At 39.0% G+C, this 19,331-nt stretch overlaps 1 protein-coding gene across 1 annotated transcript in view; it reads right to left on the bottom strand.

Moving 5' to 3' along the window:
- Window positions 1-1,137: 1,137 nt before the first annotated feature.
- The window catches only part of LOC309506250 (NACHT, LRR and PYD domains-containing protein 3-like), a 36,221-nt gene continuing 18,027 nt past the window's right edge, over window positions 1,138-19,331 (bottom strand). Inside the window, exons 8-11 of the mRNA XM_082180002.1 lie at window positions 13,521-13,691; window positions 11,839-12,009; window positions 10,883-11,061; window positions 1,138-1,594 (exon numbers count right to left, since the gene is read on the bottom strand). Coding sequence (XP_082036128.1) covers window positions 1,593-1,594; window positions 10,883-11,061; window positions 11,839-12,009; window positions 13,521-13,691 — 523 coding nt within the window. The 3' untranslated portion in view covers window positions 1,138-1,592. The remainder of the gene's footprint in view (window positions 1,595-10,882; window positions 11,062-11,838; window positions 12,010-13,520; window positions 13,692-19,331) is intronic.

The raw sequence follows: 19,331 nt of genomic DNA, 5'->3' as shown, positions 1-19,331 counted from the left end.
ATATCCACGATCAGGCACTCACCTTCAGAGCGTCATGAAACACAGGAACTCCAGGATGGTACGTACACGCATCTGCAAAACATATCAGTCATGAAACTCTAGAGGGCGCAGGCTGATGGTCTTTTACATGCAATCTGCAAGCAATCACATCATTACTGCATGGCACAAGCTGATTGGCCTCTGCTGATCCTGCAGCCAATGAGATCGCTTGCTCAACATTTAAAAAGTCTGGTTGTTTGTTTGCTGTAAGCAGGTCCTGAAGTTCCTCTGAACACCTCCACCTCCCCAGCTCCACCTGCCTAGATCTGCTACAGGATTTATGTATATTATTTATGCAGCAGCCGCATATCTTACATGATCTGTGTATCTATTAGCAGTAGCGAGTCCAGACCTGCTCTGTAACAGTAATAATCAACAGCAGTGTAGCAGATCTAATCCACCAAGACCAAATACATTAACATTACCATATTCAATAACATGTTAAAACTATTCTGAGAGTTTTCATAACTGAAATTATTTTATACTTACAACACTTAGAATCACGTGTAACATTATTATCCAATCACCTATTTAACATTTGTGAATGATACAATCATTGGTAGTGGCAGAAGTGTATTGTTAATATATTTTTTTTACATTACTGTTTTTATAAAATTCATATTTTTGTATTTTTTTTCTTATTATTATTTTTTTTAAATCAGAGTAGCTGAAACTGAATAAGAGAGCAAAAACAATGTTTCAAGGATTTTCTGTAAAATTGTTCATTTTTCACAGGAAAGTTCAAGAAAAAGCTCAATTATAATTAGACGTAAACTTGGGTAACACTTAAAATAATATTAACATACATTATATACAGTAAGTAACACTTTCGATCATGAATAAACTTTGTAACTAGATTAGTGTAACAAACACTAACCCTCCGGATTGATTTCTGGATCAAATCGCTGCCCGCACTCATATCACTGTTTTTTAGTTGTTGGCTTTAGAAATACTTGATACATTAAGAGGAATATGATCAAAATTACCATTGCAATTAGTAATTAACTGTGTTCAGACGCAGGAGGGGAAAAAAAACAAGAAACCAGTAAAAGAATGTGAAGATTTATTTGGAAACATTAATAGATCATCATATAAAAAATATATTAATAATAAAAAAATATTTGACAAATAAATGTTCAGTGAAATTATTTGCATAATCTTTGTCTTCCTCTGCTGGTAGAATTTACAACATCTCTTCTGTAGTCAAACTCTTGATAAAACTTATAACACTTTTCCCAACACTGTCTGTATTGCACAATAAATCTATTGTCTAAGGCTTGTTTTCACTTTGCTTTAACCGTTTGCCACGTATTTTAAGTGTTTCACAATCTACATTGTAATCAATATCTAACAAATTTGAAACAATTCAAAGCTGCTATTTTCAGCACTCATTTTCATGAGCCATTACTATAAAACAAGAAACTGGTGTGAAGTCACACACACACACGTCAGTGTGATCGCAGTGTGTCTCTGTATCTTCAGTCTCTGTAGCGGCTCTTTATTCACCATCAGCTGATCCTGAGGAAACTGAACTGACGTCTAAACACTGAGAGTCCTGTAATAAAACACACAGACAGACACATATGAGTATGAGACATTACTGAGTCACATCACATCTGGAGATCATTTCAGGAAAAATATTAGTATATTTAGGCCATGTAATTTCTTTTGAAAATGTATATTTTTCTCTCCATTTTGGCCTTCCGTGAGACTGAGTTTTTATTAATGAAAACGCACTCCAAAGTGGATACATTTGATTATGAATATTAGTGTATTCATATTACAGCAAGAGATATTAATGAAAAACTGGAATAGATTAATAACAGCAAATGATAAACAATTCTCACTTTATCACTCTCTCTCTCACACACACACACACACACACACACACACACACACACACACACACACACACACACACACACACACACACACACACACACACACACACACCACGTTTACATGCAAACAAATAATCCATTAGTAATCAGATTGATTCAGATTCAGATATCTTTATTAGTCCCAAAGGGGGCAATTCAGTTCTACAGCCAACCCATCCAATAAGGGTTAAAGTTAAATTATTAGCACACAATAAATATAAGAATTGTAAAGTTAAAAATGTATACAAAACAATCACACCCAGACACACACACACACACAGCACAACACACACATTCACCTGCCAGTGACAGAACAAAGCAGTGGAATACAAGAGCCATTTTGTGTAGTTATGAGTTATCATTTAAAACTCTTATAGCAGAGGGAATGAATGAGTTTGCATAGTGATTCGTTTTCCGTATTGGCATATAATACCGCCGGACCTGACTACATGAGAACAAATCCATTCCTGAGCACACGATCTGGTTGGCACAGTATTTTATCTGCTTTCTGGACCACTCTTTTTTTCCAGAGAGAACAAAGATCATTTAATTGGGTACCAGTGATTTTTTAGCATACTTTAACAATGTCGCTCAAACTCTTTTTGTCTTTCACAGCTAGACCATTAAACCAACCCAAGAAAGAAAAGTTAATAGACTCTCAATGAATGCCTGATAGAATGTACATAAAATTCTTTTACAAACCCCAAAGGAGTTCAGCTTCCTCAGTAGGTATATTCTTTGGTTTGCTCACTTAATAATGCTATCAGTGTTCTCTCTGAATTTCAATTGTGAGTCAAATACTGTGCCCAAATACTTGTATGTTTGTACCACCTGAACACCTTCATTGTGTATTACACTAGGTTTTGGTTCGTCACTAACCTTCCTAAAATCTATAATCAGTTCTTTAGTCTTTGACACATTTAAAGGTAGGGTAGGTAGGAATTGTCTAAAAAACTTCTTTTCCAAATTTGTTTAAACTTTATTTATATATCAATACATAATTAAAACGTAAGTACTCTGAAAAAGAAAGTATAAAAATCGAGTGTCTGTAGACCTCTCACGACTGTTTTAAAGACAGCTCATTATTTCCATTCACTCCACCCCCTCCCTTCTGGGCTCCTTCCAAAGCCACGCCCCCAAAACACATGAACGCGCGACTCCGACCGCTGAACTGGAAGACGCATTATTTACCTGAGACGAGCGGAGCGGAGAGGAGCGCAGTGCATGTAGCGACATCATGTCAGAATCACATGTAATAAAAAAATCTAACTTTATCATTATGAATATAAACAAATAAGATGTATTTTAGTACTCACTATCAAGCTAGCATATTGATATTGGTAAAGTTTAAAATATATATTTTTTTGATTCGCTAACGAGCTAGTTATATCTATAAGGCAAAGCTAAAAACAGGTTGCAATACACGTTTTTCCATTACCATCAGTTACACTGTGATGAAGATGAATTTCGTGTAAGATTCATAACATATATGGTGTTCTGCATGTAAGAGTTTCCATAATGAAAGAATTGTTGACTCTGATGACTACACTCCAGAGACAAGTACCGCATCGTCAGCTCGAGGACAGGTCCGGGGTCGAGGGCGAAGCAGAGGAGGTCGTGCAAGAGGCCGTGCAACTAGGGTCCGAGGATATTGACACGCGTTTTATTTCTTTGTTTATCCAAAGACTTTTTGTTCATTACCTTTTCTAGTACTGTCTTCCTTTTTTGCCTTGTTTGCCTTCGCTAACTGCATATGCCGGTAATGTGAATTTTGATTGCTCTTTCTCTGCCATTGTTTTGCTATTCCTAGGTTCCGTGCCTCTTGAATTCCTCAAATCAAACGGGTGCGCGCAAGTGGGCAGATCCTGTGTGGCAAAAGGGTGGTTGCCATGGTTGCGAGAGAGTGACAGTCACCTAAGCCAATCCTTTGTTTCGTCCCGAATGGAAATAATGAGCTGTGTTTAATGCAGATTAACGGTCTGGAGTCACTCGATTTTTATACTGTTTTTTTCAGAGTACTTACATTTTAATTATGTATTGATATATATAGAAAGTTTAAACAAATTTGGAAAAATGTTTTTTATAAAATTCCTACCTACTCTACCTTTAAGTCAAGGAGGCTGTCATCGCACCATCTAGCAAACTCCTCAAGGGCACTGCTATGATCAGGTTGGTTGCCCTGTAAAAGGGACAACAGGGCTGTGTCATCTGAAAACTTCACTAAGTGGCTGTTCTCCCAAGATGACCTGCAATTGTCAGTGTATAATATGAAAAGCAGGGGGGAGAGCACACAGCCCTGAGGAGTGCCTGTGTTTGATACGATAACAGATGACATATTTCCATTTACATGGACCTGCTGCCTTCTATTTGTTAAAAAGTTTAAGATGAGTAATAGGATCTGCTCGGGTAACTTAAAATATGAGGCTAATCGTTCAATCAGAATGTGAGGCTGCATTTTATTAAAAGCTGAACTAAAGTCAGCAAATAAAATTCTTACATGTGATGCAGGTTTCTCAAGATGTTTATACACCTTGTCAAGGATAAAAAGCTTTGCATCCTCTACACTCTTGCCCGCTTGATATGTGAACTGTAGTGGATTAATTTGTCTACAGTTAGGGGGATGATTGTGTCCTTCAAGATCTTTTAAAAACATTTCATGACCAGGGAAGTTAATGCATTTGGTCTAAATTCATTGAGGTCTTTAGGAGATTTTGTTTTTGGGATGGCTATTACTGTTGATGTTTTCCATAAATCAGATATATCCCCACTATCTGATTGGTGCTCATGTTTCTGAAATCGCTGCTCGCGTTCCCGAGATCCTGAACGGTGACGAGCGCGTCGGAACTGTGGTCCTGCACGCGGGAGTGAACGACATCAGGCTGCGCCAGACGGAGATTCTGAAGAAAGACTTCAGGAATCTAATCGATACGGTACGCAGCACATCGCCTGAAACAACGATCATTGTGTCAGGACCGCTTCCCACGTACCGACTAGGGCATGAAAAGTTCAGCAGATTATTTGCGCTAAATGAATGGTTAATGTCATGGTGCAATGAGCAGAAACTGCTCTTTGTAAATAATTGGAATCTGTTTTGGGAGCGTCCTAGGCTTTTCCGTGCTGATGGCTTACACCCAAGCAGATTCGGAGCGGATCTTCTGTCAGATAACATCTCCAAAATGTTAAATACCCTTTGACTAGTAACCAAAAGTCCAAATCATAGTCTCTGCTCCACCAATTCAACTGATATAAATACTAGTGTAGAACATTGCATAGAAACCGTGTCTATTCCTCGTTTAGTGAGATCAAATAATAAATCTAATGCAGGATCTAGGAAAAATCTAATTGTTATTAAAACAGAAAATGTTGCTATTAGTAAACAAAAACTATTTCTAAAGCTAGGTCTTCTAAACATTAGATCACTCACACCTAAGGCAGTTATTGTAAATGAAATAGTCACAGATAATAGCTTCGATGTACTTTGCCTTACTGAAACCTGGCTTAAACCAAATGATTACTTTGGTATTAATGAGTCTACTCCTCCTGGATACTGTTATAAGCATGAGCCCCGTCTGATTGGTCGTGGCGGAGGTGTTGCAACCATTTATAGAGATATTCTAAATGTTACTCAGAAAACGGGTTATAAGTTTATTTCATTTGAAGTACTTGTACTAAATGTTACGCTCTTAGATGTTAGAAAAACATCCCTATTATCTCTAGCCTTGGCTACCGTATATAGACCGCCAGGGCCTTACGCTGATTTCCTAAAAGAGTTTGCAGATTTTCTCTCAGACCTATTAGTCAATGTCGATAAAGCATTAATTGTTGGAGATTTTAACATACACGTAGATAATCCAAATGATGCGTTAGGAGCTGCGTTTACAGATTTATTAAATTCATTTGGGGTCAAGCAAAACGTCACCGGACCAACACATCGTCTTAATCATACACTCGATTTAATTATATCACATGGAACCGATCCAACCGATATAGATATCATTCCACAAAGTGATGAAGTCACTGATCACTACATGGTAACTTGCATATTACGTACTGCTGTAATATGTCATGCGGCGTCGCGTTATCAACCAGGCAGAACAATCCTCCCATCCACCATAGATCATTTCTCAAATTGCTTATCTAATCTGTCTCAGCTGCTGCCTGAACCCAAACAAACAGATGAACTAGAAGAACTAACTAGCACTATGAGCACCATTCTCTCTAGAACATTGGATGTGGTTGCACCTATTAAATTAAAAAAGGTCAGAGAGAAAAATAAAGCACCATGGTATAACAATACTACGCATGTTCTAAAGAGAGAAACCCGTATTTTAGAGCGTAAATGGAAACAAACTAATTTAGAGGTCTTTAGAATCGCGTGGAAAGACAGTATGTCACGTTATAAAAAGGCCCTAAAAGCGGCCATGGCTGAGCACCTCCGCAAACTAATAGAAAACAACCAAAACAATCCAAGGTTTTTATTTAACACCGTGGCTAGACTAACAAATAAACAGACGTCACCCGAACAAAATATCCCGTTACAGTTCAGTAGTAATGATTTCATGAACTTCTTCACTGAGAAAATAGAAAGCATCAGAACCACAATTGTAAACGTTCAATCTTCAATCGCGCCTTATAATTCAGCTTCAACTATCACCCCCCAAGAACAATTACAGTGCTTTACAACTATAGAACAAAAAGAGTTAAATAAACTTATCACTTCATCTAAAACAACAACATGTTTATTAGATCCTATACCAACTGAACTACTGAAAGAAGTGTTACCTGTAGTGGAAGAGCCTCTCCTCAATATTATTAACTCGTCTTTATCTTTAGGTCATGTTCCAAGAACATTTAAACTGGCAGTTATAAAACCTCTCATTAAGAAACCACAATTAGATCATAATAACCTAGCAAATTATAGACCCATTTCTAATCTTCCATTTATGTCTAAAATATTAGAAAAAGTGGTGTCCGCTCAACTGGGCTCTTTCTTGCAACAAAATGATATCTATGAAAAGTTTCAGTCTGGATTCAGACCGCATCATAGCACTGAAACTGCGCTCGTTAAAATCACAAATGATTTACTTTTAGCTTCTGACCAAGGCTGTATCTCAATACTAGTTTTACTTGATCTTAGTGCTGCGTTCGATACTATAGATCATACATTACTCTTAGATCGACTACAAAATTATACTGGTGTTCAAGGACAAGCACTAAGCTGGTTCAAATCATACCTATCTGACCGCTACCATTTTGTCTATTTAAATGGAGAAAAATCGATCATAACTCCAGTAAACTATGGAGTGCCGCAGGGATCTGTGTTAGGCCCTCTGTTATTTTCAATATATATGATGCCACTTGGAAATATTATAAGGAAACATGGAATTAGTTTCCATTGTTATGCTGATGACACTCAAATATATATTTCATCACGGCCGGATGAAAACGCTAAATTTTCCAAATTGACAGAGTGTGTTAAAGATATAAAAGATTGGATGACGCGTAATTTTCTTTTATTAAATCCAGACAAGACAGAGGTAAAACTTATCGGTTCAAAAAACCGCCCACAAAACCTCGCACAATACAACTTTAACATCATAGGATGTCCTGTTACTTTATCCTCTACAGTAAAAGACCTGGGTGTTATTGTCATGATCCTGGCTCTTTCCTTCTCTTTTTCTTCCCTTTGTCTCCCTCTGCTGGCTGTTTTACGCCTTACTACCTCCTTTCTCACACACTTACGCACACACTCATTAACGCTTCACCTCATTACCATCAGCTGATTCTCATTCGCATCCCATCTACACACCTGTTCTCTATCTGTCATTTTTGTCTTTGCTATATCTAGTTCTCCCTTTCGTTTCTGTATTGTCGGATTATTGTTTCTCTGTGATGCACGTCTGCTGTTATTGCTCTGAAGAATTACCTTGTCTTGTCTGGTCCTGTCCTGTCTGGTCCTACTGAAAACTGTGCAACTGCTATCTACTGCTGTGAGTTACCTCTTCTGTACTGTACCCAGTGTTCTCCGTGGAGAATAGCAGAGGGTTCCACTGCTCACCTGCTACCCAGTCCTCGCTACTCAGGAGTGTTCCAGATCGACAGTGTTCTCTTCAGTTTCTACATACTTTGAGAGAAGCAGCGAACGATACCTTTGTTTGATTATTTGAGAAGTGACTTTCTGTTATCAGCCTGTACGGCGTCTACCTTGTTTTTCATTAAAAGAACTGTACCTGCTTCTCGTCTCTGGATCTCTCTGTCTCATGACAGTTATACTCGATTGCAACCTGTCTTTTGAAAACCATATTTCATATGTTACAAAAACAGCCTTTTTCCACCTTAGAAACATTGCTAAGCTACGTAATATGCTATCAGTTTCTGATGCAGAAAAGTTAGTTCATGCATTCATGACCTCGAGACTGGATTACTGTAATGCTTTATTAGCTGGTTGTCCTGCATCCTCAATAAACAAGCTACAGTTAGTCCAAAATGCCGCCGCTAGAGTTCTTACGAGATCAAGAAAATATGATCCTATAACACCGATTTTATCATCACTGCATTGGTTACCTATAAAGTTCCATATTAATTACAAGGTATTGCTACTGACTTATAAAGCCCCAGTCTATTTAACGGATCTTCTATCGCCCTATAATCCATCGCGCTCTTTAAGATCACTAAATTCAAGGCTTTTGGTCATACCTAGGATATCCAGAACCACCAAAAAAGGGAGAGCATTTTCACATTTGGCTCCAAAACTCTGGAATAGTCTTCCTGATACTGTTCGTTGCTCAGACTCGCTCTCCCAGTTTAAAACTAGATTAAAGTCTCATCTCTTCAGCCAGGCATTCATATAATCCTACAGTTCAAACTACAATCCGGCCTCTAGCTCATAAATGCCAGAGGAGAACTGTACCCCGACTGAGCCTGGGTTCTCCCAAGGTTTTTTTTTCTCCATTAGGTCACCTGATGGAGTTTTAGGACACCATTAGGTCACTTGATGGAGTTTTTCGGTTCCTTGCCACTGTTGCCTTTGGCTTGCTCAGTTGGGGATATTTTGGGGATATTTAATTTAATTTTATCAATCAATAAATTCCTCTTGAAACAAACTTTGTTGTATTATTTTAATTTAATACTGTGAAGCTGCTTTGATACAATCTGTATTGTGAAAAGCGCTATACAAATAAACTTGACTTGACTTGACTTGACTATCAGCACATTTTTGAAAGATAACTGTAAAAGCCTCACTAAGCTGCTCGGCACAATAATGGAGTGTACGCCCACAGATGGCGTCAGGACCGGCAGCCTTACCTATTTTTGTACTTTTAAGTAGTGTTGTGACTTTTTCCTGTTGTATTTTTATCCCTCTCTGAGGCTTCCACGTCTCTCTCAATGTGACTAGACTATCTGAGAAGGACCTTTCGAACCTGCAGAAAAATTTATTAAAAATATCTGGCAAATCGCCGTCATCTATACCATTCAATTTTATTGGTTGCCCTGTTCTACACACAGGCTGATTAATGGCTGCCATGGTTTTAATGCCTTGCCAGGCTGCCTTTAGATCCCCACTATTATATTGATTTTCAATTTTATTCTTGTATTGGCTTTTTGCTTTCCTCATTTCATTTTTGACTTCTCTTGAGACAGCTTTTTTCTCCACCAGGTCCCCTAAGTAGAATGTCTTTTTTTTCCTGTTGATAACACTTTTTGAATTCCTTCGTTACCCAAGGCTTGTTATTAGGATAAATGACCACTTTTTAAAATGGAATAATCATATCAACACAATATTTGACATAGGCAGACATTGTTTCCGTGAGTTCATTAATATCATTACAAGTGTCATAAAAACAAGTCCAATCAGTACATTCCAGACACCCCTGTAGAGAGGAAATGCTGTCTTCTGTCCAAAGTTTTATGTTTTTTTCCTCACGCTCAAGGCGTCTGAACGCGGGCTTATACACAGGCATCAAATAAATACTGTTGTGGTAGGAGGCACCAAGTGGCGGCATAGCCATGGATCTATAGGCTCCATTTACTGAGCCATAACATAGATCTAAAGTGGTGTTCCTCTGCGTTGTAGAACAAGTTATATACTGTTCATATGATCTTAAGGTCTTGTCTAAAGTACAGTGGTTAAAATCTCCTATAAAAAACTTGGGGTTAAAAAAAAAAAAAGATTGACGGCTCGGACTGAAAAGCCTTCATGTAAACACCTTAATCGAATGAACTCAATCTGAATTAAATTTCTATCGGATTGGGTGGTTTATTCCTTTTCTAATCCGATCGAGAGGACATGTAAACACTTGATCAGACTGAAAACATAATGCCGTATGATGCATACGAGCTGTTGTAGTTGTTGAATGAAGTGTCATGAATGACCAACACAATCTCACGGCCTTCAGTCCTTCTTTCAGACTCTCATCCACAGGCTGTTTCGGGTGCAGGTAGGGGTGTTTTTACTGCGTGATAAATATAAGCAGCAAGGCACAACGGTTCATGTGCTCACTGTCTCCTAATTAGGACCTGACCCGTAATATATAATTATTAAGTCTGCTGTTTAAAACAAACAAAGTAGGAGAATACTATGTGCAAACAGCGGGAAATATTCGTGCAGTGTGTGCATGTCAAAAACTCAATTCTGATTTGAAGCTTGTGACATATAAACACACACATCAACCGATCATTTTATTTATCGTTCATGTAAACACTACGTTTGGATTCATCAATCGGAATGAATTAATTCCAATTGAAACAAAAGTTGTGCATGTAAACATGTAAGGGAAAAAATATTCATAATATAGACCTAGCCTATTCATAGATCATATTCACATCACAGATTTCAACTCTTATTAAAACAGTTTACAGAGACTAAAGTGGAGCTGAATTATTATATTCTCCAGTTACACACATATGAGACCTGTCACTGAAATTGGGTCAAATTTAAAGGCTTGAAATAAAAATATACTCACAGTAGTGTAATGTCTCCAGTTTATAATGTGGATCATCCTTCAGATCAGAGAGCAACTTCATTCCTGATTCTCCTATTTTATTCCTAGACAGATCCAGTTCTCTCAGATGTTCAGGGTTTGATCTCAGAGCTGAAGTCAGAGCAGCAAAACCTTTATCTGTGATGCCACAATTACTCAACCTGTAGAGAACAATGACACACACTTCACTCTCTCAGTTCAGATCAGATCAGTTTAGCAGTGAATCCTTTATTAAAGAGAAAGTTCAAACTTAAAGCACAAATTAATATGTTTGAGGGATCGTTAGATTGAGATCCAAAATGTCACAAAACATGATCATGAAACATCTAAAGTATCATTCAAACAGGAAAAATAATCTCTTATTTGCACTATATTAAAATGCAGACTTGAGCAAAATCTGATTTAATAAATGAGACTATTCACAACATAGGTTAGTTTTACTGTTACTTAGATCTGTACTATGTAATAGGTATGGAGTGTCAATTAGTGTGTGTGTGTGTGTGTGTGTGTGTGTGTGTGTGTGTGTGTGTGTGTGTGTGTGTGTGTGTGTGTGTGTGTGTGTGTGTGTGTGTGTGTGTGTGTGTGTGTGTGTGTGTGTGTTCATTTCACAAAATTAAAAACAATCCTTTAGAAAGTGTCAATGCAGAAATATGAACATAATTAACAGTAAGAATGAATCCAGCATGTTCTTCATTGCTCAGTTCTGACTGTGTTGAGCTCGAGTCTGTTTAAGGTCAAGAGACTGAAATGTTGATTGTGTGTGAAAGTGTGTATTTCAGTGTGACTCTCAGTCCTGCAGTTTCATGTTATTGAGGATCAGCTCATGTGTTCAATCATTTACAGCTCAATAATCTGAACTCACAGCAGCAGAAAGAGGCTGAACACTTTAGATATACTTTACATTGTGATTCATGTGTGAGAGTCAAATATGATCTTACTCTAATTTCTCCAGTTTACAGTGAGGATTCTGTAGTACATCAGACAGCAGATTCACTGATTTTCCTATTTTATTCCCAGTCAGACTCAGTTCTCTCAAGTGTTCAGGGTTTGATCTCAGAGCTGAAGTCAGAGCAGCAAAACCTTCATTTGTGAGATCACAATCCCTCAACCTGTAGAGAACAATGACACACACTTCACTCTCTCAGTTCAGATCAGATCAGTTTAGCAGTGAATCCATTATTAAAGGGATAGTTCACTTTAAAATGAAAATTCTGTCATCATTTACTGACCCTCAAGTTGTTTCAAACTTGTATGAATTTCTTTCTTCTGCTGAACACAAAGGAATATATTTTGAAGAATGTCAGTAACCAAAGAGTTAACTGGAACCATTGACTTCCATAGTATTTTTTTTTCCCTACTATGGAAGTCAATGGTTCCAGTTAACTGTTTGGTTACTGACATTCTTCAAAATATCATCCTTTGTGTTCAGCAGAAGAAAGAAATTCATACAGGTTTGAAACAACTTGAGGGTGAGTAAAGGATGACAGAATTTTCATTTTAAAGTGAACTATCCCTTTAAAGAGAAAGTTCAAACTTAAATCACAAATTAATATGTTTGATGGATCATTAGATTGAGATCTAAATGTCACAAACCATGATAATAAAACATCTAAAGTATCATTCAATCAGGAAAAATAATCTCTTATTTGCACTATATTAAAATTCAGTCTTGTGCAAAATCTGCTTTCATAATGACACTATTCACAACATAGGCTAGTTTTACTATGTTACTTAGATCTGTACTATGTAATAGGTATGGAGTATCAATTAGTGTGTGTGTGTGTGTGTGTGTGTGTGTGTGTGTGTGTGTGTGTGTGTGTGTGTGTGTGTGTGTGTGTGTTTTCATTTTACAGAATTAAAAACAATCCTTTAGAAAGTGTCAATGCAGAAAGATGAACATAATTAACAGTAAGAATGAATCCAGCATGTTCTTCATTTCTCAGTTCTGACGGTGTTGAGCTCGAGTCTGTTTAAAGCTACACTGTGTAGGATTTTCTCCCATCTAGCGGTGAAATTGTTTATGACTACCAACTGAATATTACTTTCTAGCCCCTCCCATTCCGAGGGCATTTTAACTCCTACAGTGGCCGTATCATTTCAAATCTGCCGGCAGTCGCGAGTAATCTCCCCCTCGCATTCGTCACGGTGCCACTGAGTGTAAAAACGCGAAAGGCGAAGCTTGAATTTCCAGGTATGTCCCTCTTTGGGTAATGTATTTTCAAGATGGAGGCGCAACATGGCTGCCGCCATTCGAGCGACTCGCTCGTATGTATTCTAAATGGCAAATTCTACGCTTACGACATACTTGATTAGTTGGTAGAAGTAATTACACATTAATGAGCACATATCATTTTGAAAGAACAAAGTGTTTTTTGCTAAGAATCAACTTAAAAAATGACACAGTGTAGCTTTAAAGTCAAGAGACTGAAATGTTGATTGTGTGTGAAAGTGTGTATTTCAGTGTGACTCTCAGTCCTGCAGTTTCATGTTATTGAGGATCAGCTCATGTGTTCAATCATTTACAGCTCAATAATCTGAACTCACAGCAGCAGAAAGAGGCCGAACACTTCAAATATACTTTACATTGTGATTCATGTGTGAGAGTCAAATATGATCTTACCTCAGTTTCTCCAGTTTACAGTGAGGATTCTGTAGTACATCAGACAGCAGATTCACTGAGTTTCCTATTTTATTCCATGACAGATTCAGTTCTCTCAGGTGTTCAGGGTTTGATCTCAGAGCTGAAGTCAGAGCAGCAAAACCTTCATCTGTGACGCCACAATCATACAACCTGTAGAGAACAATGACACACACTTCACTCTCTCAGTTCAGATCAGATCAGTTTAGCAGTGAATCCATTATTAAAGAGAAAGTTCAAACTTAAAGCACAAATTAATATGTTTGATGGATCATTAGATTGAGATCTAAAATGTCACAAAACATGATCATAAAACATCTAAAGTATCATTCAGTCAGGAAAAACATTATCTTATTTGCACTATATTAAAGCTGCCGTCGGCAAGTCTGGCAGATTGGGTCGATTAGCCAAAATTTTGAATGTTTACAACTCTCATGCCCCTCCCCACTACCAGCGAGCACCCTCCCATCGAGGTCGTGCTCGTCAGTGCGTCACTGTGCGTGTGTACCTGATTTTCTGTGAACGCGTCCTCTCTTCAGCATCTATCAACACCATGGACTCGGAGGTAGGCTGCCCTGGCTAATCTATCCATAGATAGCAATAACCGAGGAATTGGAAGCTTGTTAGTAGATTTTCTCTCCGCCATCACGCTTCATGCAATCTCCAGGCGAACTTCATGCGTGGCGTGTGCATGTGATATTAACGTGCGCGAGTGAGGGGGGATCTGTGGCGTGTGCATGACCTGTGATTGACAGTCAGATCTCACACCCCCCTGCGCTGATTGGACCTGATGAAGCGGGAGCGCTGGATTTTTGCAAAACAAATAACACGCTCCAGGTGGAGTTAGAAGCTCGGGTTTTTTTCTAAAACCACCTTATTTATGTTGTTCTGTCGGATTATAGTGTCGATTACACTGAATATGATTAAAAAAATGTTGCCGACGGCAGCTTTAACATTCAGTCTTGTGCAAAATCTGCTTTAATAAATGACACTATTCACAACATAGATTAGTTTTACTGTTAAGCCGACTGCACACTGTGTGATTTTGGCCACGATTTGGCCATCTGAGACAAAATTGGCAAATCCTAAAAGTTTCCTCTGATCTTAGGCCAAAACCTGAAGTGTTTGATCGTTAGTTTGATATTAGGGCTGCACGACTGATCGAAATGATACCGCACATGATCTAGTTGTGATCATAATCTACCGCTGTGATTATTTTATGCAGTTTGTCAGTGAAGTACGGCTCTGTGATCGGTAGAGTCTTACACACACACACACACACACACACACACACTAAATATGCCCCGCCACAGAATAACGATAACACACATCATTCCAGGAAATCCCTATGGGCATCATACTATCTGTAGCTGAATAAACAGAAGATTGAAACGCTTTGATTGATTTATTAAATGTTGCCTTTTGTTGGACAAGAGGTTCATAAATGCTTGTCATGTTTGGAAAGATGTTTGATGTGTGTTGCTTTTTCAAATGCACATTAAAAGCGACTCAAACTCGCAGTGCTTTCAGATGGAGCAGCGTTTACTACTGATCAGAGCCGTACGTCACTGACAAGCTGCACATAATAAATAATCACAGCTTTTGTGATTTCATAATAGCCATAAGCAAAATCTATTTCAAGTTAATTGTGATTTGGACTATGACTAGTAAGTCAAAGTCCAAATCACACTCTTTGCTGTCCAAACTTAATTGATATAAGTACCAATGTAGAACATTATATTGAAACTGTGTCTATTCCTCGTTTAGTGAGGTCAAACATTAAATCTACTGTAGGATCTAGGAAAAATCTAATTGTGATTAAACCAGAAAATCTCAATATTAGTGAACAAAAACAATTTATAAAGCTAGGTCTTCTAAACATTAGATCGCTCACACCTAAGGCGGTTATTGTAAATGAAATGGTCACAGATAATAGTTTCGATGTACTTTGCCTTACTGAAACCTGGCTTAAACCAAACGATTATTTCGGTCTTAATGAGTCTACTCCACCAGGATACTGTTATAAGCATGAGCCCCGTCTGATTGGTCGTGGCGGCGGTGTTGCAACAATCTATAGAGATATTCTTAATGTTACTCAGAAAACAGGTCACAGGTTTAATTCGTTTGAAGTACTTGTGCTAAATGTTACGCTCTTAGATGTAAGAAATAAATCCCTATTATCTCTAGCCTTGGCTACTGTATATAGACCTCCAGGGCCCTATGCTGATTTCCTAAAAGAGTTTGCAGACTTTCTCTCAGATCTATCTCAGATCTATTGGTCAATGTCGATAAAGCATTAATTGTTGGAGATTTTAACATACACGTAGATAACACAAATGATGCGTTAGGGGCTGCGTTTACAGATTTATTAAACTCCTTTGGGGTGAAGCAAAACGTCACTGGTCCCACTCATCGTCTTAATCATACGCTAGATTTAATTATATCACATGGAGCCAATCCAACCGATATAGATATTATACCGCAAAGTGATGAAGTCACTGATCATTACATGGTAACTTGCATACTACGTACTGCTGAAATTTGTCACATTGCGCCCCGTTATCGACCAGGCAGAACAATCCTTCCAACCACTATAGACAGATTCTCAAATAGCTTACCTGATCTATCTCAGCTGCTCAGTGAACCCAAACAAACAGATGAACTAGAGGAAATGACTAGCACTATGAGCACCATTTTCTCTAGTACATTAGACATTGTTGCACCAATTAGATTAAAAAAGGTTAGAGAGAAAACTAAAGCACCATGGTACAACAGTGCTACGCATGTTATCAAGAGAGAAACTCGTAATTTAGAGCGTAAATGGAAACAAACTAATTTAGAGGTCTTTAGAATCGCGTGGAAAGACAGTATGTTACGTTATAAAAAGGCCCTAAAAAGCCAGGGCTGAGCATCTCCGCAAACTAATAGAAAATAACCAAAATAATCCAAGGTTTTTATTTAACACCGTGGCTAGACTAACAAATAAACAGACATCACCTGAGCAAAATATTCCGTTACAGTTTAGTAGTAATGATTTTATGAATTTCTTCACTGAGAAAATAGAAAGCATCAGAAACACAATTGTAAATGTACAATCTTTAATGGTGTCTTATGATTCAGCCTCAATTATCGCCCCTCAAGAAAAACTACAGTGCTTTACAACTATAGGACAGGAAGAGCTAAATAAACTTATCATTGCTTTTATGTTGCCAAATGAACACGTAGATAAACCACTGAAGACCAGGACCACAAGGGACGTTTTTGCATTTTAATTTCTTCTCCAGATGGTGAAAACTGAAAGCATACACAACATGCTCTTAGAAAAACTGAGCTCTATACAGACGAAACTAAAGTCATACATCGGCGCTTTAAAGTGCATTTCCCAATCAGACAATACAAAAATACATTACTTAAGATCCTTATAAACACATATATAAACTTACGGCATTGCCTTGTCAGAGCTTTAGAGAGAATGGCGACAGATCGCTGACCGTGTCATGCTGGATTCCCCCTGCTTTGTTTACCATGAAACCGAAACCGGAAGTTAGCGCGGCAGAAGCGGAAATGAAATTGTCCGCTAATATTTTTAAATAAAACTTACAAATAAACATGAAATACTATAAGAAACTTTTAGAAATGCTTTTTTAAACATTTTAACCCATTTAACTTATTTATTAAATTATAGACTGCCATAAGGCAGCACATTCCCCGCCTGACCTCAGGGAGGTCACTATCAACAACAAAAACTTAGAGGGAATCAGTCCTTTGGCAAAAGAAGAATGACTTCAGTAACTGGTCGCAAAAAAGTCTTTCTAGTGCCTTGGTCATTTACTGTGACCTCAACCTTCCTTACTCGATTGTCCTTCCCAGGGAAAGTTGCCGTGACTCTACTCATGAGCCAGCTGTTCCGTGGAACCTGCTTGTCCTTGAGCAAAACAAGGTCACCAACTTGCAGGTTTCGACAAGGTACAGTCCATTTCTGTCTCTGCTGCAATAAAGGCAGATACTCTCGCCTCCAGCGTGTCCAGAACTGGTTAGCAAGAACCTGAACTTGTCTCCATTGTTTGGTGTAAAGGTCCTTGTCCAAGAAATCTCCAGCAGGAGGTATAAGGCACGATTTCTGGGTTAGCAGCATAGAGGGAGAGAGAATGAAAGGATTGTCTGGATCGGACGAAACTGGAAGGAGTGGCCTGGCGTTTATGATGGCAGACACTTCAGCCATAAGTGTGCACAATACGTCGTGAGTGAGTTGCACCTTACTTTGAAGCAGTATTGAATCCAGTATTCTCCGTGCAATGCCGATCATGCGCTCCCAGGCGCCTCCCATGTGGGACGCATGAGGCGGGTTGAATTCCCAACTGCAACCTTGATCATTCAGGTACAGTTGCAGAGCCTTGTCCATTCCTAACTCCTTGGAAGCCCCAATGAAATTAGTGCCACGATTCGATATAAGTTTTTTGGCAGGGCCTCTCAGGGCAAAGAAACGTCTCAGGGCATTTACGCAACTGCTGGTGTCTAAGGACTCAATCACCTCAATGTGGACGGCTCTAGAGCTCATGCAGGTAAACAGGATAGCCCAACGCTTACTTTGTGCATGTCCACCTCTGGTACGTCTGGTGGTTACTGACCAAGGCCCGAAAACATCAAGGCCGACGTAGCTAAAGGAAGGACATGTTTTCAACCGTTCTGGGGGAAGATCTGCCATGAGTTGCTCTTCCTGCTTTCCCCGCAGTTTGCGACAGATAACACACTTGTGGATAACTGAATTAACTAGTCTCTTTCCACCGATTATCCACAGACCTCCAGCCCTTATCGCACCTTCTGTAAGGTGACGACCCTGGTGCTTGACCTGTTCATGGTAGTGGCGAGTGAGCAGGATAGAGACATGACTGTCTTTTGGGAGAATTATCGGGTATTTTTCAGAGTTCTCGAGCTCTGAGTGTTTGAGTCGACCTCCAACTGAAATTATGCCGTTGTCCAGGACTGGGCTGAGCTTTTCCAAAGGGCTTTGCTTGGCGATGGATTTGCCAACGTTGAGGGCAGACAGCTCCTTTGCGAAGGTGGCCTGTTGCACTTGTTGGAGGATGACACGTTTTGCTTGATCCATTTCATCTGGTGTACGAGGAAGCTGACATATGTGCCACCCTTTACATCCATGGTTTGAATTGGAGCCATTGAAAGATTTTGCCATGTGAATGAGGAAGGCGACTGCACGGACCAAAGACTTGAGGGTGGGGAAGCGCTCAAAGCGCTTACAGGAGACTACTTGAAGGTGACTAGCACAAGTGCTCACTTGTGGCCTGATTTCACAGTCTTTGTCAGGCTCAACTAACTCAAACTGGTCGTTTTCATTTTTTGCCTCTGGGGGTGAACGACGGATGAAGGAGGGTCCCGTGAACCAAGTTGTTTTTGCTAGTTGAGATGCTGTGAGCGAGCGTGATGCGTGATCCGCTGGGTTCTCCTCGGTGCGCACATAGTGCCACTGCTCCGGCTTTGAAGACTGGCGAATACGCTGCACTCTGTTGTGAACATATGTATAGAATCTTTTAGATTCGTTGCAGATGTAGCCCAAGACCACCTTGCTGTCTGTGTGAAAGTGAACTGCGTCAAACTCTATGTCCAGCTCATTCTTGACAAGATCAGCTATCTCTACAGCCAAGACAGCGGCGCACAGTTCCAGTCTTGGTATTGTGGGCTCTGACTGAGGAGTTAGTTTTGATTTACCCATGACAAACCCTACTTCAACTTTGTCATTTGTATACAGAGCTCTCAAGTAGACTACTGCACCTATTG

The sequence above is a fragment of the Leuciscus leuciscus genome (genome assembly GCF_965113295.1).
Source record: "Leuciscus leuciscus genome assembly, chromosome: 9".
In the NCBI taxonomy this organism is placed as follows: Eukaryota; Metazoa; Chordata; class Actinopteri; order Cypriniformes; family Leuciscidae; genus Leuciscus; species Leuciscus leuciscus.
This window is presented reverse-complemented; position numbering and strand designations above follow the sequence as displayed.